This window comes from Cucurbita pepo, chromosome LG12 (genome assembly GCF_002806865.2).
Source record: "Cucurbita pepo subsp. pepo cultivar mu-cu-16 chromosome LG12, ASM280686v2, whole genome shotgun sequence".
Taxonomy (NCBI): domain Eukaryota; kingdom Viridiplantae; phylum Streptophyta; class Magnoliopsida; order Cucurbitales; family Cucurbitaceae; genus Cucurbita; species Cucurbita pepo.
This window is the reverse complement of record NC_036649.1, coordinates 6,299,157-6,321,677: the sequence shown is the minus strand read 5'-3', so window position 1 is coordinate 6,321,677 and position 22,521 is coordinate 6,299,157. Positions and strand designations below refer to the sequence as shown.

Genomic DNA, 22,521 nt, shown 5'->3' with positions numbered 1-22,521 from the left:
ATATATATGTTCGGCTTTTGAAATCATTGGTCGAAAGTTGATAACAAAACGAAGAAACTTATAAGTGGTTAACAAACGTTGCTCGAATCCTCACTCCACATTCTAGAACCGAAAAGCTCGTTCAAACGACAAAAATGAAACGGAATCGTTTCTGGGAGAAGAAGTATTTCATGCAAAATACAGAAAGAAAGAAAGAAAGACAGGATCTTTTATAATAAATGCAATAAGCTTTTGTTCATAAGCTGCTTGAAAGCCTCATCATAATGGCTCATAAAAGCATCAAAAAACAACACAAACACACAGAAAAAGGAACAAACTTTGGGATTCTAAACCTCATTTATTGTCATTCCCAGTTAACAAACTCATTAATTTGTATAAGAAACTCACCTTTTTGTGCGTTGATGATGTTAATTATACTGAAACACAGCGTTTTAAGTGCCTGGCTTTGCCCTGTGTGCCTCACCATTCCCTTTGTCTACATGTTTCACAAGTCAGCCAAATTGAGCTCTGAACTGAGAGAGACAAAAAACACCCATTTTCAGAGGAGGAGCAGCGGCGGCGACCGTGGCGAAGGCGGCGGCCGAAGAAGAAGAAGAAGAAGAACTACGGTGTTCCTTGTAGAGCTGAATTTGAAGAAGATTTACATGCTGTGGTGCTGCTGAGAAAAATGGTTCTTGATGGCAACAATTTATAATGAAAGTAGTGGAATTTGACTGAGACTCAATTTGAAGGTGATGATGATCAAATAATGAAGAAAAAAGGTCTGTTTGGTGAAGAGGAAGAAGAAGAACAATATTGATGGGGTTCTGAGTTTGGCAACACCAATATATAAAAGTGTTAAGCATTTGTGCAATTAAAATAAGCAATAGTTTGACACTTAAAAAAGAAAAATCGAAAATCTTTTAATCTCGGTATACGATATCAGTTCATGACCTAATAGTAGCGTTTGGAAGAACGGACAAGCATTTCAATATAGAACAAAGGGAAAGCTTGTAGAGTTTTCTTTACGTTTTAGAAGGGAGACAGGGCTTTTGTCTCAAACAATCTCGAGGGTGTTTCACGGACGCAAAACTCGAGTTTTAAGACTAAACTTATAATTTAACGAAAAACGCTAAGAACCATATTATAAAAGTAAAAAAATCGAGATACGAGACGTTAAAAACTAAAACATATATTCGGTTGCGTGGATAGTGGGTAATGAAAGGTGATGCGACCAAAAATTCAACAGGAAACTCATTGCAAAATGGACTAAATTACTGAAACAAGGGAGGAGGTGAGGAATTTGGAGCACTTCCACTAGGAATTTTATTTAATTTTTGGAGAGATAGAACTCTGTCGGTCAACATTTCATTGATATATGAAGGCCTCAATCGCTTTCACTATGTCTCAACGTTTGCTTCAGATATTAAGATTACACTCGTAAGTTATTCAACAAATCATTATTGCCCCACTACTCTTTCTTATAATAATATTACCCTTTATTTCCTTTTTTGTTCTTTTCCAATTAAGCATTAGATTATCTCTTTCCAATTCAAATAAATGAAATCCAATTAGAACACAATTGATGAATCTTTTAAGCAACAGATATCTTAGGATTGTTTCAAGCTGAAAGAGAAGACAAGAACATAGCAGAAAGATAGGAGAGAGAGAGAGAGGGAGCAGAGAGAGAGAGGGAGCAGAGAGAGAGAGCAGAGAAGGGAGCAGAGAGATTACAATCAATAGTTTCTATATTAACACAAATAGCTGGTAGATTACAATCAATGGTGAAGAAGCACCAAAGCCAAGAGTAGTTTGATCATAAATCTAAAAACTCAATCCCAATTTACTCCTAACAGAGATCAAAAAAGAAACAAAGAAAAAGGCAGAAACACACGACACCTCTCTCTCTTCTCTTCCCCCCACCATAATTAACAAAAGGGTTGATGGATATATAACAGATGACTAAAGAGGTGGGGATGATGATGATGAAGAGGTAGCACTCAACTCACCAGCCAAAACCAATGCATATTAGCGAGAACCCCAACAAGCAGGCAGACCTGCCTGCCTGCCTGCCTTTGATGAGGCTCTTGAAGAACAACGGTTGTTTGTTATGAAGTCATCGTTAAGTGCAAGCAACTATTATCATATCAGTGTACACAAAGGACTTTTTTTCTTCTTTTTTTTACTTTGTGAATACTAATTTATCTGGTGGTGCATTTGTAGGTATAAAGAATGTGGGCACTTGCAAAAAGACTAGAGAATGACACACCAAATAACACTTACTTACCCCGAATGGACCGTCTTTCTTTCGTTCGTTCCTTCTTTTCTTTATTTTTATGTTTTCTTCGGCCAACCGCCCTTCTTTCGTTCCTTCCTTCCTTCTTTTCTTTATTTTTATGTTTTGTTTGGCCAATATGGATTGATTCACGGTGGGATGGATCGGGCTCTTACTTATCCCTCTCTCTCTCAAGCTATTGAGGCCATACTCAACCTGGTAAAAAGATGAAAAACGCGCAAAAAAAACAAGGAAGAGCAGTATAAAGACGAGACGAAATATAAACAGAGCTCAGAAGCAGCAGCATCGAATCGTTCTTTAAAAGGAAACGTGCCTTATCACCGGGTTCTGGATGGTTTTAGACTGAACCCCACCTCCAGGATTTAATGCCATCTCAAGCACAGCATTTGGCTTCACATGTCAAACCAGAAGAAAGTGAAAACGTGCAAGGTATTAGAGAAAAGGATCATCAATCAAATCAAATGTGACCAATAAAAGGAATGAAAATCCTCACCTCTGGCTCCATATGCATGCTATCTCCATTTACACAGCTATTCTCCAACTGAAGTTCGGAATCTGCCTCGCACGAATCAACAACCGGTGTTTCTGGGTTGTTACATTCATCCGCGCTTCCTTCTATGCTCCCAACATTGCCTTCACTACTACCTGCTGCTGATGTGAACCCAACATTCTCGCAGGAACTGCTTTCACTTGTTAAGGTAGTGACCACACTGGAATTAGATGCACATCTGCGATCGATTTCTGTACAAGGAACTTTGTCTGGTTCAAACATCTCTGCAGTAGACCCTTTGTCACTCTCTACACTTCTAGATTCTCTCCCTGAAGAACTGCTACCAATACTAGGGCCACGAAAAGCCAACTCTTCGTTTTCCTGAGTGATATTATTCTTCTCGTCAATAGTTTTAGTTTCAACGTCAGCTTCCGGACACTCAGAAGAACTATTTGAAAAATGACTGATATTAGATGAAACTGAATCCTGCTTTCTAGGACTAATAGACCGTCGCTTTTGGGGATGATCATGCTCCCCCTCGATTCGAGCGGGATCATTTTTTCTCTTAAGGTATTTTTCACCACTGCCACTCCTACAATTATGTATATCTTCATGATTTGGCCCATCAGAACGTTGCGAAGCGGACAACCTTGAAGCACGAGATCGTCTATGACCTTCTGGAAGCACAAAAGGAGGAATCTGCCTTCTACGAACATGAGAAACAAAGATTTCCATTCCTGGTTTCCAGAACATGTACGTATTTATATAATGCTTGAATTCATCAACTGACGAACGTATATCGAACTGCTGGCCTTCTTGAATGACCTCTCCCTGCTTCCTCTGCAGACCCATGAAAAACGCACAATGGGCACATGGCTTGGATGTGTCAACATATTCATGAGGATACGGATGACACTGTAACTTCCCTTCTGTCTTCCTCTCAATCTGCAGACAATTACAGAAACCATGGGCAAAGGGAAAATATTTCAATAACCTGAAATTTTAATTTAATTCAATAATAGAAATGCTTTCATGTTGAGAAAAAGTATTATCATCACCATGTTTCATTTAAATGTAGAAAGATTACCAATAATGTCAAGTGCCTAAGCCGAGATTCTACCCATCCTTTCCAACTGCGTAGATCGTCTGCATCAGCTGCTACTATATCAACTTGCAAATAGTTTTTGTAGCTTTCAAAGAACAAATATGGCTCAAAAAGAGAACTCCACTGCGCTTTATTCAGCTCAATTTCCTAATAAAGTGAAATAACCACAAATAATTAAAAACTGAAATGCTGTCATAAGTACAGAAGAACAGGAGATGCCTTCTGTACACTTGATATCCTCTATCAATTAATAATCATGTTAAAAAAAAGCATGCATGTACACAGCATACCTCACAAACTTTATTCCCAAACTGGAACTGTTCCATCATAACTCGGAGCGTACTTGTAGAAACATTGTAGCTAGAATTCATGCACGGATATGCAGGTGTTATAATGGGCATATGATGAGTTCTATCGCGAGGATTTTTACGAGGATCCCATATAGAACACCCAAGATCATCCTCCTCAATTGCACACAACATAACAGGGTTCGGCCAACGCCACAGAGTGTAAACTCTGAAAAATCGAGACAATAGCATACTGGGTACTGCATTTGGATAAAGCTGACACACTCGTGCTACAAGAAGTGCCCAGTTTACGCCACCAAGAAACCCAGTCACCTGTTCAAGTGAGTAGAGGATTACAGAAGGAAACAAATTTATCAACTAATCAGCCATATACACACAGTAATAAGAGGGAAACTCACATTTGAATAAACACCACGCCTTTTGGCCCAAAACTTCAAGCACCTAAGTGCAGTTCGAAAATTCTACAAACACAGGATAAGACAAATCTTATAGTTTCCAGACAGGAATGTTTGGGGTAAGGAATTTCACAAAAAGGGCGCTGTAATATAGAAAACCACTCACCTCAATATTTGGAACAAGTTTTAGAATTTGATCAGCAACCCGACAACCATTAAGACTTCGAACAGTAGGCTCGTCAACATTATACAGCACAGACACATCAGAGATATCCAAATCCTGAAAGTAAACATACAAAAAAAAAAAAAAGCACAATCTTCACATCCATACCACGAACATGAACATGAAGCTAAAACAAACAATCCATTATATTCAAAAGCAATACAATTAGGCAATGTTCTCCGACAAGATATTGAACAAGAATCATCTGTCACTTACTTCAGGCACAACCAGACGAGATATACTAGCATAAAGTAGGTCAATAGATATTCCATCAAATTTGAATTTCATCACTGGGACATGAGCATCAGGAACAGGCTGCAACTCAGACACTTCTTCCATTTCTTCCAACATATTATGTAATAAATAAAAGAAATCATCCTAAAAAAAAAATAAAAAGATATAAGATTAGATCCTCAATACTAAAACATCTCAAGTAAGAGAACAAAATTACTCAAACCTAACACTCACCTCCCTGTTCACATAAGATGGCCCAACGCAGAGCGTGTCTATGTCAGCTCCAGGTCCATGCACCTACAACAATACAAATGCATGCAACTACTGATTGACAAGTATGGAACAAATGCAAAAAAGAATAACAATAAGGTATGTAAGACATGAAATTACAAAAGGAAAGAAAAGGCAAGCATTTCACATTTTCAATGTTATAGAGGAGTTACAAAGGCTTTGGGATGAGGGGCAGCTGCTATTCAATAATTGCTTAGAAGATGTAATTTATGAGACCAAAATTTTGTTCTTGCAAAAAAAAAAAAACCTGCTAGGTCTCAGAACTATATCTGTTGAAGGAATGCCAAAATATAGCTATGCTTACCCCAAGACGATAGGAGCCAAAAGTGAAGATCACCGCATTTGCATCCTCCACCATTTGATCCGTATAACCTTTAATTCGAGTAAGTTGCTTTACCCAGTCTTTAACAATCTAGAGATGGGAAATAGAAAGACTGCACGAGTTAGAAAGATTAAATATAGGCCAATCTAAGTATAGCTTGGTAGATAAAGTCACTAATTACTATATCAATGTTCAATGGTTCCATCCACCACCTCCCAATTGTTAAACTTTGAAAAGAAAAAAAAAGATCGACTTCTGCTGCAATTTGCATATCCCACCTTGAAAACTTCAGAACCCTCACATGAACAATATACTAACAGGAAAAATATCATCTGAGAAACTAATATGATCATCAACTACTCTATAATTCATCATACATGTCGCCAAACATATCTAACATTATAGACATAAGTATCAAACTTCTGTTTCTAATCGAGATTGTGCAATACCTTTTTTCCCTCTAAGCTAAGTTCTATCACTAATTGAAAACTCGGGTCTATCGTCAAATATGAAAGGAAACTAAAGGTTTTGCTCAACAGAATAAAGTTCATAACCTGTCCTATCCGGGAAAGAACCTCTTCTCTCTTGGCAGATTCCTCTTTGCTTTCGTACAAGCCAGCATCGACCAGAAACTATTTTCACAACAAAACAAAATAAAAGAAGAAAGTCAACCAACACATTACCGAATCATGCACTAAAAGGAAACCACAATTCATAGATAAAAACCTTTTCAAGCTCCTTGTTTCTTTGCACGTCAGTATCAGAAGGCCCCGCCACCGATATAGGCTTCGTCACACCACAGCACTTCGGCACCGCTTGATTAGCAGGTAATGGTGAATTAACCAACCCCTCTGCTCTCCCCATCACGTATCGCAAAGAAAATCGAAGGCTCCCCGCGAAAAAAAAACCTTAAAATTGGAGAACAACAATCTAAAATCCTCGACGAACGAAACCGAACCGAAATCCCAAGTCACCAAAGATCAGACCCTCATGAAACAAGAAGAAATCGACACAGAAATCTCTAATAGATTCAACCCCAGGTGGCTTTTCTTCGAAGTCGAAAATTCCAAAAATGCAGATCGCGTATGGAAACTGAAAAGAGAGTAGCCAGATATGGAATTTTGGTCAAACGAAAAGCGATTGGGGGAAGAAAAACAGAACAAAACCCCAATTGGATTTAGAAATACCAAAGGAAATTGCAGGAAGATGAACGCACAAGAGAGAGAAAGCCGAGGGAAAATCGTCGGTTAAGAATTTAGGATCGGTGCGGCCGTGTGGGTGAGAGCAGCGGCGGAAACTTGATAATTTCTAATTTCTTTTTCCTTTTATTCTTATAATCAATATCCGAATAAATAAAGGAATGTATTTATATTTATATTTATATTTATATTTATATTTATATTTATATTAATTTTTTTAAAATTGTATCTAACCGTCATTTAAAAAATATATTCCTATTATATCTCATTTTAAATTCTAAAATATACGAATCAAAACAATATTTTAAAATAATTTGATTTTTTTTTAATTTAGGATTTAATAAATGAATTTTTAACGTGAAAAATACTAAATATTGGGTCAATAAATTATTTAATAAAATTAAATGAATTATATTTTTAACCATAATTTTCGTGAGTTTAATTGGATAGATAGATGACAACTGTGAAATACATATCGCGTGACTTTCACGTGCTTCCGATTATAAAATCATGAAATATCTAGAAAGTTATTTCACGGTGCCAATTGCATGCGGATGAGGCTATGCCATTTAACACATCACTACCACAATTAATTAATTAATTAATTAATTAATTAAATATCTAAAAGTCTTGTTTTTATTTACAATAAATTATTATACATATTCCCCTTCCACCTTCTTTTTTAATTCTCAATTTATTTTTTTTTATGAATAATTTACATTTTTTTCCATCTAATTTCTAATAAAAAAAAATATAAAACATTATAATAAAAAAAATATAATATAATATTCAACCTATTTTAATATCACAATATAATATTTTACGCTTAAAAATATATATATCTATTTATTAATTATACAAAATGCAAGCATAGATTATAATCCCGATCACCGTTTTGCTAATGGGAATAAATTTTCCTATAGGCTCCTCCGTTCTATGTTTTGTTCGAGGTCGATTTTTGCAGGTTAAATGGACACAAAGTTACGTTTGTGTGTATTTAAGCTTCAAATAACATATAATAAATCAGTGTATTTTTGTAGTGTCAATTGATTCTCTAAATTTATTAAAACCATCTAATATATTATTTTTATTTTATTCAATAAATCCTTTAATTTTTAATTTTGAATTAAGTAAATTATGATCTCAGTAATATTTTTAGATAAATTATCAAACTAGACCAGTTTAGAGTGCTATTAGTCCTCATTATATATATATATATATATATATATATATATATATATATGCTTAATTAATTTTTTAATATTTGAATAATTTTTGTTTAACAAAAAAAAACAATACTTTTGGCTTTAAAATAAATAAATAAATAAATATTAATTAATTAATTATATAATGCTTAATTAATTTTTTAATATTTGAATAATTTTTGTATATATATATATATAATGCTTAATTAATGTTTTTATATTTGAATAATTTTTGTTTAACAATACACACAAAAAAAATCATACTTTTTGCTTTTAAAATAAATAAATAAATAAATATGGGATTTGAATATTTAATTTTGGAGAGTTTTATAATATTTTAACCTCATAAAATTTTCATACATAAGTCAATGAGTAATGAAAAAAGAATCCACCATCATTTTGTCAACAGATAATAATAATTATAATAATAAAATAATAATAACAATAATTATGATAATAATAACCATGGCCACACAAATCAATTCTGACAGCTCATGATTCCTTTTGAAGAAGATGGGCTTGGGTCCACTCATTTGGGCCTTTGGGCCTCTTCCATAATTAGTTGACGGAATGCTGGAAAGGGCCCAGCCCAATTACAGCTCAATTAATAAATTTAATGTATTTTCAAATTTTTGGATCTTGGTAGACATGTTTTAAAATTATGAAATTGACAGATTTGGCTGTTACAATATAATTTATCTGCTCCTTAAAGCATATTATTGCAATTTACTTGTGAACATACCTAACATTGTTACAGCGTGTTTAACATCATCTCAACGTGCAAGCAATTATTGTTGGATTATATCATATTGAAAACCTAATGTACGAGCGTCTCTCTCGTATTACAGTTTGATTTGATCTATTCATTCATTGAACTATTTACTAAATTGATTTCGTCGTAAAGCTCGAACAAGAGACCTACAAATACCTCAACTACTGTTTTTACGAGAACATGCTTGGACAATGAATAAAACTTCACTTAAATTCACTTTGGTGATTAGAACAACAACTGAATAGAGTTATCGACCCTTTATTTTTTGGTTACTGTTTTGACTCGAACAACTCGAATAGAGCTCACAACCTAATCCAACCCAATCCGACTCTTTATTTTTTTGGTTAGATTGGGTTAGATTGACGGAATTTTTTTAATTAAAAAAAATACTTATCTAAAATATATTTTACATTAATAACTAAATCTAATAAAATTCAAATAACGAGTTACAACACACCATTAAAATCAGCTGCAAACGTCAAATATTCTTAATATTAAAAAAAACAGAGTGGGACAGAGTTGGACAGTAAATTTGTTTTCGAGCGGGTCGAGTTGACTCAACAAAAAAAATGTCAACCTTAGACACATCTAAACTTTAATTTTTTCAAAAAAATAAAAAAAATGTAACATTTATAGTTTGGGTCAGGTAGTTCAAGTTGATCCAAGTTCTCGAGTCATACAAACACGGTAAATCCACGTCATTATCAATATTAATTTCTGACAACAAAAAAAAAAAAAAAATTATTAATTTATTCGTGAAATTTAACGTTGCTTTCGACCATGAATGAGATCTCTTCTCCGTTCAAAATTTGAAATAAGAATCTGTGTGTGAGTTTTCGCCACCATATTCTTTTCCATTCCAAAATTAGTTTACAATTAATTCAAACAAAAATATAAAATTTCAAATCCCAAAAAACTCCTTTTTGAATCAATTCATCATTTTCGTTTCCCATTTATTACACGAAACACACCAATTCAAACAAGAACAATCCCCAAACGAAGCTAAGAACACCATAGCTCTGTTTCTATAAACCGTACCCATTGGCAGCCATTGTTGTACCTCTCCGACCTTCCTTTTTCCCTTTTACAACAAAGAAACACACAAAACTTTCAAAATCTTTTCGTTTCAAGGTTCAATATACAATCACGGGGTTGTCTTTTTAAAGTACACGTTGCTCCAAAAGGCTAGAGAGAGAGAGAGAGAGAAAACCAGAGTGCTCTGTTTTTTAGAGAGAGAAAAACAGAGTGCTCTGTTTTTTTAGAGAAGAAAGGGTTTTGTGGGTTTTTTGGGGGATTCTAAGATTACCCATTGGAGGAATTGGACATTTTATTGAATTCGACAAGGTGGGTTGGTTTGGTTTGGTTTGGTTTGATGTTTTTTCTATGAGATCCATGTTTTGAAGTTGTTGTTTTTGTCTGTAATTGTTGTTGTTCTGTTTTAGGAATCGTTTTTTGAAAGCTTAAGATTTCAAAAATTGTTCCCTTTTTTTTTTCCCTCCTCAGCTTTGTATGACGTCGCTTTGTCTTGTAATGAAGTTTTTTTTGGGCTCACGAGATGCTGTCAGAAAACATTTTTCTTTTCAAAAATCCCTAAATCTCTCTCTGTTCTTCTCTGTTTTTTAAAATGTTTTTTCTTTTAAGATGCTTTGTGTTTGCCAATCCATACTGTTTCTTAAGCCTCTTCTCTGTCTGCAACATGTTGAGTTTATAACAGATCTTCATCTCTGTCACACTCTCTCCTTTAAATCAATCTCTCTTTCTCTCTCTCTCTCTAGCTTTCTCTCTCTTATGGGATTTTTATTGCAGTAATCTTTGGGAAATGGGTTTTCTTGTAGCTCCCTAAGTGCTAAAAATAGATAGTTTGAGCTTCTTCTAGTGTCAATAAAACCCTATTCATCGGAGATTTTGACATAATGCTTACGTTTTTTTAGACTGTTTTTCTCTCTCTAGGATCATCATTTTGAGTGGAGGATTTGTGTTTTTTCTCTCTCTAAAATGGGGAAAGCTACCAGATGGTTGAAGGGTCTACTTGGGATCAAGAAAGAGAAGGACCCATCTGGGAATTTGAATTCAAATTCAACGGCGGTTGTTGGTGACAAAAAGGAGAAGAAACGGTGGAGTTTTGCGAAGTCCGGTAGAGATTCCGGCCAAATACAGCCTCCGGTGGAGGCGACTTGGTTTAGATCCTACATTTCTGATTCAGAGAAAGAGCAGAATAGGCACGCAATTGCGGTGGCTGCTGCTACCGCCGCTGCTGCTGACGCTGCTGTTGCAGCGGCTCAGGCGGCGGTGGCAGTCGTCCGGCTGACAAGCCAAGGCAGAGGGTCTGTGTCTGTCACCGGAAGAGATAGATGGGCGGCGGTGAAGATTCAAACAGTGTTTAGAGGCTATTTGGTGAGTAAAAACAGCTTCTTTTTCTTTGCTGTTCATAATCAAACAGGAATAATTGACACGTTCTTGTTAATGTTTAGGCTAGAAAGGCGCTTCGAGCTCTCAAAGGGCTCGTTAAATTGCAGGCCGTGGTTAGAGGATTTCTCGTAAGAAAACGAGCCGCTGCAACTCTTCACAGTATGCAAGTTCTTTTTAGAGCTCAAACTGCAATTAGGACACAAAGAGCTCGTCGATCTTTCAACAAAGAGAATCGCTTTATCCCCGAGATTCGACCCCGAAAATCTGCGGTAAGTTTCAATATCGAAAGCTAAATGGTTATGAAACGAGCGTTAGTGTTAGTTTTTCTAATTTATTTGAAATTTTCAGGAACGGTTCGATGAAACAAGGAGTGAATTCCATAGCAAGAGATTATCAGAAACACCCTCCATGAATTCAATGGATGAGAGCCCAAAAATCGTGGAAATCGACACCTACCGAACTCGATCATCGAGGTCACGTAGATACATTTCCGCATTCTCCGAATGCGGAGGAGACGATGTAGCTATCTCATCTTCGCCATTGCCATGTTTGAATCGACCTCGAATCATCGATTGCCACAACAACATGGTTCAAGACTTCGAATGGTGCTTGATGGGCGAAGACTGCAAGTTCCCTACAGCGCACAGCACGCCGCGACTATCGAACAATTCATTCGCCTCGACCAACATGCCGGTTACGCCATCGAAGAGCGTGTGCGGAGACAGCTTCTTTAGGCCATACATGAACTACTACCCGAATTACATGGCGAACACGCAATCGTTCAAGGCGAAATTGAGGTCACAAAGTGCACCAAAGCAAAGGCCAGAGCCTGGGTCAAAGAAGAAGCTGTCATTGAATGAAGTAATGGCAGCAAGGAACAGCTTAAGCAGTGTAAGAATGCAGAGACCAAGCAACCAAATGGTGCAAATGGTTGAAGAAGAAGAAGAAGAAGAACAAATTATGGGGTTTGAGTGATATGTAAATTCCTTTTGAATCAAAGCTTTGAAGTTCTTAAGATCTTTGAATGTGTGATGATTTTATAACTCAAAAGCCCAAAAAAAGTGAAAAAAGGGACACTTTTTTTTGAAGATTGTCCACTTTTAAGCATTAAAGAGACAGAATTATGGCAAATAAATGTGTTTAGATCCAAAAGAAATGGCTTAAAAAACAGTTCATTCCTTTTATGAGTCAGTTCAAAAATTCAAATCTGATATCAACATGTGAAATACCAAAAATACCCTCCATTTTCCACGGAAAACTACTACTTTTCAAGTGGGTTTCGTGAGTTGGGTTTGGTCGGATTAATATATATACTTTTTAGATTCAATCCAATTGTTCGGGATATACACTTTTTTAATATATACTTTTTAGATTCAACCCACTTGTTCGGGAGGGAATCTGCAGACAACCAATGAGGGATGGCTATAATAAGATTTACAATGTAACTCTGCTTGACAAACGGGTTGATTATGTTGGAGGTCCCTCGCTTGAGGAACCCATGAACCAACATAATACATCAATTTCTCATTTATTTAAATTCAATCCAATCTAGATAAATTCATAATATGTACGGATTAAATTTGTTTGATCGATTATTTCGGATCATCAAATTTTTTTTGAATACTCCTATAAAAAACTCGGAATCAAAAGGGTACAACGGCTATAATAGGGTGAGTGAATAACAAAAATTCATTATCTAATAATGTAATATATAAGATTAGGCCTCGGGGTTTGTATTTTTTAAGGCGGCATGTGCCAACCACTAAAGATTGGATTTTTTTTTGTTGTGATTAGTGAATTTGAATTGTAAACAAATACAGATTTTGGTTTGATTTAGAAGTGATTAGTTCAAGAAAAGTGGGGACACAAGTAATTATTATTGTAATTATAACCCATTGTTAGCCTTTGTCAATTCATTAGCATTATGGCCCATCCATCGGCATGGCTGACCAGAAAATAGCAGAGCAGCCCACAATGGCATGCCATCAGTGTTAGATTATTTCCTTCTTTTTGAAATTTGAAATCATGAGAAAAGTTGATAGCGAAAATGTTCGAGGTCAAACAACACGAAGGAGAACGAATTTGCTTTGAAATCGACATGGGTTGTGTTTAGCTTGAATCTAGAAATCAACATGCATTGTATTTCTTTATAAATAACTTTATAGGATACGGAGAGTCGATGAACATTACAAATTTAAATATTTATTTATTCATGTTTCTTCTGTGAGGGAGTACATTTGCCACATGTCAAGAGGTCATTATTCGATAAGATCAAAAGTGTTCGTATGGCATTTAAGGTGGGATAGAAATTGGTGTAGACATATTTGAGTGGGTCACCTACTTACTTTAATTTGGGTAAAAAATTTATGGCACAATATTGAATCTTAAAGTATTTAAGATAAAGTAGACATTATAAATATTAATAAAATAAAAGTTTATAAAGATTGAAAGAAATAACGACAAAAAGCGAGAAAAAAAACATAACTTTATTCCAACCTGTATATGAACAAACTTGTAACAGCATCAACATGTAGAAAATTTATTTAATGAAACCGACGTAATGTAACTTTATAAGAACAATGATATGTATTTCAAAATCGGTTTAAATAATGTAAAGCTGTTAGCCAAGATAGTTTAAGATTCTTACAACTCATTATTACAACTCAAGAACAACATAAGCACGAAGATTTTTTTTTTTTTTTTATAAAGTTGAAATGAGAATAAATAATATGGTAGGAATTTGAATTGGTGAGAGAGAATGTTTTGGAGCCCTGAAAAGTTTTTGAAAAGGGTAAGAGGCCAAATTTTCTTTTGTATTTCTTTTTTAAAACTTGTTTTTTATTCACTTGCTTATTCCAAAAGGGAATCTAAATTATTCCCTGGGCTTCAGTTCCTAGACCATTCCCCCAGCTTGAATTCTGATATATTACTCTCAACCAGAAATAACACTATGATCGAGTAGATTCTCGAATTCCCGAACGTTAAAAAATATTTAAATTTATATCTAATTAGACTTATTAGATACAAAATCAAGAGTAGACATGAACAAAATAAGTAGACCAAGAACCAAATCATCTGAACATGAATTATTCTCTCCTTTAAAGGAGTATTTGAGATAACTCAATATTATGAGAAACTACAGAAACTGGTAAGGAAACTCATGGATATTGAACGAAGAACATAGCTCGCGAGATTAATAATATGAAATGAGAGATGGAATGGAAGAAAGCAACCAAAATCAAAATTGGTAAAGCAGAGGAGGGGGAGGAGGAGGAGGAGACATGGCTTACAAACCCTGTTCGATCAGGTAATCTCCCAACCTTTCAACAACCATATTGCATTGTCCTGGAGTTACAGGTTCATCATAGATTCCAACAATCATGGCTTTCTCAGTTTTCTTCACAGTAACTCCGCCAGCGCCCTATTCAACAACCAAATTAACCCACACGCATTCAGTAAACATAAACAAGATGGTACTCGACCCCTCAAGTCATGTTGGATCAACAAAGGAAATATTTATTTGTAATTGGTTTTTCGTTTTGTTTTAGTTTCGGTTTAAGGCAGCGGACAACCAACCTTTTTCCCACGAACAACAGCTCCAGGCTCTCCCTGGATAACCATGTACTTGGTGCCACCAAGGTGTAAACCAGTTGGGGCAAGAGAACCAGGCTCATCAAAATCCTTCATAATTGCTGAAATCTCCTCCGGCTTAAACTGCATTAAGTAATTCCCAAACAAATTAAATTATTAATGGCAGAATTTAATGTTTCCTGAATGTTATAATCAAGAGGAAAATGGTCCTTGTTCTAGAATAGTGTTCATACGGTTCTTAAATTTGAAAGTGTTCCTTGCTTACTTTTTCATCCTTGATAGGCTTGTATTTTCAAATACTGAATCAAATAGAAACAAAATCCAATACGAAGATGTAAACTAGAAGGAAGATTAAACTTAAAACATAAAATTGTTAACATTTTCAAACGATCCTAAACCAGATTGAATTATACGGCTTGGCGATGCAAAAACTAGCGATCACATTGATCTCTGCACAAATCTACCACGACAATGGAAAAAATAAATAAATAAATAAAAGGAAAATCGAACACGTCAAAGAATGCAATTCTTCACTAAATTATTAATCACGAACTTGCGTTAACATCGAACCTTGCGCTCGATGAATTCCTGATCTTAAGCGAAGAGATTATGATCAATCAGTTTAATCCAACGAGAGAAGAAGAAGAAGAAAAATCAGACATTCCTCTTCATGCATCACTCAAACTGATACTAAATACGAATCGAACAATTAATCATACGAGTTCCATCTCCGCTCAAAATATCAAATCAAACAACAGAGGTGGCTCTCCATCTAAATCTAATTCGATACCTCTCGCAAGACAAAAACTCAAAATCACGATACAAAACAAAACAAAACAAAACGTTCGTTATAGAGCCAGATCGGATCAAATTTCTCTCAACAAGAACGATAACGTAACAGAATCACACAAACAACAAACGTAATCGAAAATGACAATCACCTGAGGGAATGAGGCACTCTGCGCCCAAACACTACCGTCGTGTCCGATGATAGCGGCAGAGGTGAGATGGTTGCCTTCAATCTCACACATAAGGTGATCGTCGACATACGTTTGCCACGACATTTTTCAACCTTCAACAATGGAACTTGGAATTTCGAATCGCTTCAAGGAAAAAACTCCTTCAGGTTTTCTTTCCTTTGTTCTTGTTCTCTTCAGTCTCCGAAGTGGGTATGGCTTTGAGGTATAAATAGTTGGAATAATAATAAAAATAAATAAATTAATTAAATAAATAAATAAGGAATGAAACGAACTGTGACCCGGCTCTGAACGAGGCCGTTATGGCAAAAGGAGTGGCTTTCACGTTCACCATTCATTATCAATTTTCAAAAAGAAAAAAAAAATAAAAAAAAAAAATCATTAAAATCTTAAATTAATAATTTTATTAATTAAAATTTTAATTTTCCATAAACATTGTTTTCTTTTAATTTTATTTAAAATCATTATTCTTCTAACATTCTACCAAATTAACGATATATATATAATTTTTATTAAACAATTAAAAAGGAAAGAAATATTAAAAAAAAAACGTTCTAAATGATTAGAAAATGCTACTATTATTTAATTTCAACTTTTTTTTCTTTAAAAAAAAATTAAAAAAATGATAAAAGTGCGAGAATTATTTATTAACCATTTGAGTCTAAATATTGGGTCGAGATTTGAAATATTAATATGTTAGTGAAGGTAATAATATTTAGCGAGTAAGCTATTAATAAATTTCTAAAATATTTTTTTTTAATAAAATAACAAATAATCTATAAATATTTTTTTAATTTAAATTATAAGTTTAGACAGATTTTAGGATTTAAATGGTGTGTTTTATTAGATTATTTAATTATAAAAAATTATTAACTTTCAAGACTCTTAGAACATTTAATATTTAATTTTGGGTTTAAGAGAGTTTTTTTTTTAAGTCCCAACAGTTAGTAGACATGAAATTAATAATTAGAAACTCATTTGATAATCAAAGAACTATCAAAAACATTATTGAAAATAAAAATTTTAAATATTAATCTATATAGAATTAATTTAAATCGTTTATAAATTATAATACTTTACAGTCTAAAAAAAAAAAAAACTGACTATTCTCTTGGAGTGGGAGAAACAAGCCCCAAATCTTACTACCACTTTCCATGGTCACTAATATTCAGGTTCATCTGCAATAATTTAACGTTATTAAATGTCAATATGAGCATAGTTCAATGTTCAAATTCGTATGATACTAATATCTCCATTAGAATAAAAACCGTACCTCCGCCTTCCTCTTCCATGTTGTAATCATCTTCATCGTCGTCGAAGTATTCGTTCTGCAGCTCAATGATGTTAGTATGAGAAAATTTTCAAGAGTGAATATTAAGAAGTTTAGGGAAGTTAGAGTACACATGAAACACGAAAAATGGATGTTAGATCCTAAATGAAGATTAACCATATAACAAAATCCAACGGTTCCTGTTAAAACCTGATAATAGTCGTCATCGGTGAGTTCCTCGGACTGTGCATCGTCTTCTTCTTCGTCTTCATCTTCTTCTCCTTCTCCTTCTTTCTTCTCCTTATCATCCTTATTCTGTCCCTAATGAAGCCAAGAAAGAAAAGAATCAGCCCATGAATCTTGCAGAGCAAGAGCAAGAGGGCATGTATAAAAGTGTGAGATTCCACATCGGTTGGGGAGGAGAACGAAACATCCTTTATAAGGGTATAGAAACCTTTTGTCTAGCAGACATGTTTTAAAAACCTTGAGAGGAAGCTCGAAAGGGAAAGCCCAAAGAAAGAGCAAGAGGGCATGTATAAAAGTGTGAGATTCCACATCGGTTGGGGAGGAGAACGAAACATCCTTTATAAGGGTATAGAAACCTTTTGTCTAGCAGACATGTTTTAAAAACCTTGAGAGGAAGCTCGAAAGGGAAAGCCCAAAGAAAGAGCAAGAGGGCATGTATAAAAGTGTGAGATTCCACATCGGTTGGGGAGGAGAACGAAACATCCTTTATAAGGGTATAGAAACCTTTTGTCTAGCAGACATGTTTTAAAAACCTTGAGAGGAAGCTCGAAAGGGAAAGCCCAAAGAAAGAGCAAGAGGGCATGTATAAAAGTGTGAGATTCCACATCGGTTGGGGAGGAGAACGAAACATCCTTTATAAGGGTATAGAAACCTTTTGTCTAGCAGACATGTTTTAAAAACCTTGAGAGGAAGCTCGAAAGGGAAAGCCCAAAAAGACAGTTGTTCCCTAAAAGGGGGTAGACACGAGGAGGTGTGCCAGTAAGAACGCTGGGCCCGAAAGGAGGTGGATTTGGTAGGGGTCCCACATCGATTGGAGAAAGGAATGAGAGTCAGCGAAGAAGTTGGGCCCTGAAGGGGGGGTGGATTGTGAGATCTCACATCGGTTGAGGAGGAGAACGAAACATCCTTTATAAGGGTGTAGAAACCTTTCCCTAACAAACGCGTCTTAAAAACCTTGAGGGGAAGCTCGAAAGGGAAAGCCTAAAGAGGACAATACCTGCTAGCGGTGGGCCTAGGTGGTTACAAAAAGTTTCTAAATCATAAACTGGAACGGAATGAGAGATTGAGGGGAAAATGTCTTTACCTTGAGAGATTCTTCACGCTTCTCAAGGAAGTCCAGTTTTGTAAGTCCTGTTAGAACACATACCACCAACAAGGATCCATCAGCAGGTGACTAACAGAAATAGCATCGGCATAGAATTGGTCGAGAGGGAGAAATTCATATCATCCCAACGAACCTGACTCGGGATTCCATTGAACTTTTCGTTTGCTCCGCAACTTCCCTTTGAAACCTGAAAATTTAACAGTAGAGTGAGTATCTACAATCATGGAGTGGCCCCATAAAGAAAGGATTGCAGTAGTAAATAAACAGATGATCTTAGTATAACTCTCATCCATCTCTGAGAGATCTTAGATTGCAAACCTTCAACCAGTTCTTCAGGAAAGTTCCTCGAAGTGAGCTGTAGAATTTGTGCAAGGGAATCGCGCTTCAACGTACTATTTGACTTGGTTCTATCGGAAAATCTCTCGATCTCAGTTCTTTGCATCTCTGATACAATAATACAAGCAGTGTACAGAATTACCAAAAAAATTTTGCAACAAAATGTTGAAGACAGAAAGGCAATAAAAACGCTTTCCAAAAGAGAACAAAGTAAGGAACACTAACTTTTCATGACATTTTCCTCTAGATAAAAAGGAGAGGCCTTCCAATAGTTCAGCAACCTGGAGTTACAAATAACCAAGCCTTTTGCTTCAGGTATATCACTGACGTTGGGTAGAGTTACATTCTGCAATTGTGCCAGAAAACATCTCCTTAGGAAAGGAAATACAGGTAAGCCTAAAGGTATATGTTTCTACAATTTGATGCATATTATCTTCGAACTAACAATTCACGTTAGAAGTAAAAAAGAGATGCTAGAGACATAAAAACTTCATAAATTGAGAGATGGATATAAGAATATAAGATAACCAATAATCTACGATACTTAGCACCGATGACGTGATAGCTAAGTGCATGAAAGAAAAGACCTGCCAATATATGCTTATATAAAAATGAGAAAAACCAAAGTTGATTTTCCTTTTTCTTCTTCTTTTTTTTTTTTTTTTCCGGAAAAAACCATCCTACTTATCCATGTGAGAACAAAAACCTTTAAGGGACAAGCTGCCAACTCAAATACCTTAAAGGTCATAGGTTCAAAACTTCAAATTATATTTGGTCATTTGTTCCGGAAATATCTTACAAGGAGAAAGAGGCAACCATACATTTAGGGTCAAAGTTAACCACAAAAGAAGTACAAGTTCAAAGAGAGGGAAAAAAGGATACCATTAAGTACAAAAATAATGTACTACAGATTTCATCAATAGCTAACAGCCTTTGATTCATCTTTCAAACTATCTAAGGTTCATGCCTCGAATGTTAGCGCCACAGTCACTCAAGATTCGGCAAATATAAGTGAAATAATGCATGTATTATTTACAATGTGCTAATTTGAACTCTGTCGAGCATCAGTGAAGATTGTTGGCATATACCACCATTGCAAACTAAGTGGAAGTTAGGACTTTTCTAGCTAACAGAACTACCCACCTCTGGGAAAAGCTCGAAGGGTTCTTGCTTGGCATACTGAAAGGACCCACCACCACCTCGTCCTCGCCCTCGCCCTCTAAATGCCATCCCCTGAGTGTAGAACAGATGAGTAAATTACTCAAGGGACAATACAAAAAGGAAGTGTAATCTCAAATGTCTATGACCTTAAATCTGAATAATAGACAGAGTAGTTTTCATCATTTAATGGAGAAGGCCAGTATGATTCAATACCTGGAATTCCTTAAACCTTCTTGATGACTTTCTCAAATTATGGCTGAAACAAACAAGAGTGCTCCCTAGCACGATGCTACACTACACACATGTCCTGAGAAGAACAAAGATGGAGATGGCAACATACTGATTTTCAGAAAACTTGAAATTGAAAGCATACCGAAACTCATTTCATTAAAATGTATTTAGAATCATACATCTTAAACACACCGTTTATCCCTGTAAACGACAGGCTAGAGAATTTTCAAAAACATAATGACTAATTTCCTAACCAAAATCAAAATCAACGATAATACTGTAAAATTCGCCTAACAATAGTGAGGAGGAGGACTTGCCTAACAATAGTGTCTTCTTTCCTCTGGCGATTCGTAGCCAAGCAAAGAAAATTATAGTTCATACAAAAGAATGGGAAATGGCCAAACAATATTGGAGGGCGAAGAGACTATACATCAAACCATTTTCATGTAAAGGGAAACGCTGAAATAGTCTATAAACATAGTTCATACAAAAGAATAGCCATGATGTGGAGCCTTGAAAAGTGAGTCATTTGAAACAGGTTGTTAAACTATAAGTTCAGTAGTTGAACATATTTATGTCTAATAAGTTCATGGTTGTGTTACAATCCATTCCAAACCACATTCTGATTGATTGCCTTACAATTCATTCAACATCTACCATATCAATTGTCTATCATCTTAGACCTCCATTATATCCACTGAAAATCAAAGAAAAAAGAATATGGAAAAGATAAGCAAACTAGTTTTTCTGAGTTCACTAATTCCAAGTAATATGCATATCACTCACAAAGCTAAACGTGATGTGCATGTAAGAATCAATTTTAAACAGCTCTTTGTTCTTTCACAGATCAGAAAACTTGCAATAAGATGTTAGATACAAACAATGGCCATCATTGCATGAGATACAAAGCTATACTAAGAAAAAAGAACTAAATCAGTATTATTCAGAGCCCTATTAAGAATGATATCAGTCATTTATGTGTATCTTAAAAATCTGGTGAACGTGTTTAAGCAACTGACAACTTTCTGCAGGATTGGTGGTATGCAAAAGAACATGCATTTTCTCTTTCAATTCATTCTCTATAGTCATTAAGTAATTCAAGTCATTCTACATTGAAGAATATGTTTACTAATAGACATGTAAAACAAACGAAATTCAAACACCACAATCAACCCATCTAACTTCGAAATTTTAATGTTCAAATTTCCAACCATATGATAGCTAGAACACAGGAATCAAAAGGATGCAACAGCATAATGTAGCTCCCCTACACACAAATTGCTCAAAAAACCATTCATAGGATTCAATCAATTGTTAGAAACTCCTTATTTAGAGGTGAAATTCTGCAAGCATACGCAGCTATCTCCAACTCTTTTCATTTTCCAAATGAGTTAGAGGTCCGAACAAGGCTAAAACACAAGCTCCTAGAACAATCGGTTACTAACCCGAGCCTTACGAATTTAACCGGAGCAATCGATATCTTAACTCACTCAACCATTCGAAACCTCCCTTCCTCGAAATCAACATAAATTCAACCACAAAAAAAAAAAAAAAAAAAAAAAAAAAAAAAAAAAAAAAAAAAAAAAAAAAAAAAAAAANTGTTGCTATCGGGATTCGTAGAGGGTACCTGAACTCATTGTGGAAATTCCTGACAGCTCCGATATAGAAATTTTCATTCGTATCATACGGACCGCCAAGTAACAAACTAGCTCGATTGACCGTCGCCGGTGATATGCTAGTGGGTCGAGATTAAGGGGATTTGGGAAAGGAAAGGCGGGGAAGTTTGAAGGAGAGCGAGCGGGGAAAGAAGAGAGGAAGAGGAAGCGAAGAGTTGAGAGGTGCGGCACATCGGCCCCATTATCCACTTCAATCCAACCCATATGAAGGCCCACTAATTAGGGTTTTAGGTCCTTTCTTAAACCCTACTAATCTTAATTATCTCTTCTTAAAACTTTGTACCATCGTTTAAAAATATCGTAATCGGTTAATACGGTTACTATCAGCATAGTACTATAATCTTGACTAAAAGATTAGAGGTGTTCGTCAGTTAAGTAGGGTCGGCTGACTATAAACTAAGACATTAAATAAAGTTGTAAAAACATTACCTCATACCCATCGAGAATCAACGCGACTAAAGCAGATAAGACGTTATCTCTACATAAAACGATGAGATGCAGAGTGGATTCTACGAACGACGACAACGACAAGGAGAAGTTGTGTGATGTTCCTGCAACTGATGGTGTGCGAACGACTTTGATTATCGAAAAATGTTCCCTCAAGGATGTAAAGACAAAGATAATGAAAGAATGAAATTGAAATAAGGCTTTCATTTTTAGGGTATAGTTTGAAACGTCACAATGTAGATATGTTTGAATG

The 22,521-nt window shown here is 35.3% G+C and overlaps 4 protein-coding genes across 6 annotated transcripts; 1 reads left to right on the top strand and 3 right to left on the bottom strand.

Moving 5' to 3' along the window:
- Positions 1 to 1,709: 1,709 nt before the first annotated feature.
- LOC111806797 (nuclear poly(A) polymerase 4-like) lies at positions 1,710 to 6,971 on the bottom strand. 3 transcript variants are annotated; one of them, XM_023692271.1, is made up of 13 exons: positions 6,831 to 6,971; positions 6,370 to 6,735; positions 6,198 to 6,275; positions 5,626 to 5,733; positions 5,265 to 5,327; positions 5,013 to 5,174; positions 4,740 to 4,853; positions 4,577 to 4,639; positions 4,161 to 4,490; positions 3,853 to 4,017; positions 2,769 to 3,710; positions 2,589 to 2,665; positions 1,710 to 2,470 (listed from the first exon to the last, which is right to left on the bottom strand). In XM_023692271.1, exons 2-13 carry the CDS (start codon positions 6,505 to 6,507, stop codon positions 2,446 to 2,448), a joined length of 2,265 nt encoding a protein of 754 aa, XP_023548039.1. In that variant the 5' UTR covers positions 6,508 to 6,735; positions 6,831 to 6,971; the 3' UTR covers positions 1,710 to 2,445. The 3 variants fall into 3 exon arrangements, with proteins under 3 accessions (XP_023548039.1, XP_023548040.1, XP_023548038.1); XM_023692272.1 differs by having other exon boundaries at positions 6,860 to 6,971; XM_023692270.1 differs by having other exon boundaries at positions 6,370 to 6,971.
- Positions 6,972 to 10,084: 3,113 nt separating this feature from the next.
- Positions 10,085 to 12,355, top strand: LOC111807423 (protein IQ-DOMAIN 14-like). The gene is made up of 4 exons (XM_023693145.1): positions 10,085 to 10,163; positions 10,770 to 11,213; positions 11,291 to 11,497; positions 11,577 to 12,355. The coding sequence occupies exons 2-4, from the start codon at positions 10,815 to 10,817 to the stop codon at positions 12,201 to 12,203; spliced, it is 1,233 nt and encodes a 410-aa protein (XP_023548913.1). The 5' UTR covers positions 10,085 to 10,163; positions 10,770 to 10,814; the 3' UTR covers positions 12,204 to 12,355.
- Positions 12,356 to 14,265: 1,910 nt separating this feature from the next.
- On the bottom strand, positions 14,266 to 15,983 carry LOC111807418 (profilin-3). The gene is made up of 3 exons (XM_023693138.1): positions 15,761 to 15,983; positions 14,805 to 14,942; positions 14,266 to 14,649 (listed from the first exon to the last, which is right to left on the bottom strand). The coding sequence occupies exons 1-3, from the start codon at positions 15,881 to 15,883 to the stop codon at positions 14,515 to 14,517; spliced, it is 396 nt and encodes a 131-aa protein (XP_023548906.1). The 5' UTR covers positions 15,884 to 15,983; the 3' UTR covers positions 14,266 to 14,514.
- An 881-nt stretch (positions 15,984 to 16,864) lies between these two features.
- On the bottom strand, positions 16,865 to 22,002 carry LOC111807315 (DNA-directed RNA polymerase III subunit rpc31-like). Its single transcript, XM_023692984.1, has 10 exons — positions 21,773 to 22,002; positions 20,128 to 20,221; positions 19,897 to 19,986; positions 18,979 to 19,099; positions 18,736 to 18,861; positions 18,551 to 18,604; positions 18,397 to 18,443; positions 17,277 to 17,387; positions 17,070 to 17,124; positions 16,865 to 16,974 (listed from the first exon to the last, which is right to left on the bottom strand). The coding sequence occupies exons 3-10, from the start codon at positions 19,981 to 19,983 to the stop codon at positions 16,958 to 16,960; spliced, it is 618 nt and encodes a 205-aa protein (XP_023548752.1). The 5' UTR covers positions 19,984 to 19,986; positions 20,128 to 20,221; positions 21,773 to 22,002; the 3' UTR covers positions 16,865 to 16,957.
- Between the last annotated feature and the right edge of the window lie 519 nt (positions 22,003 to 22,521).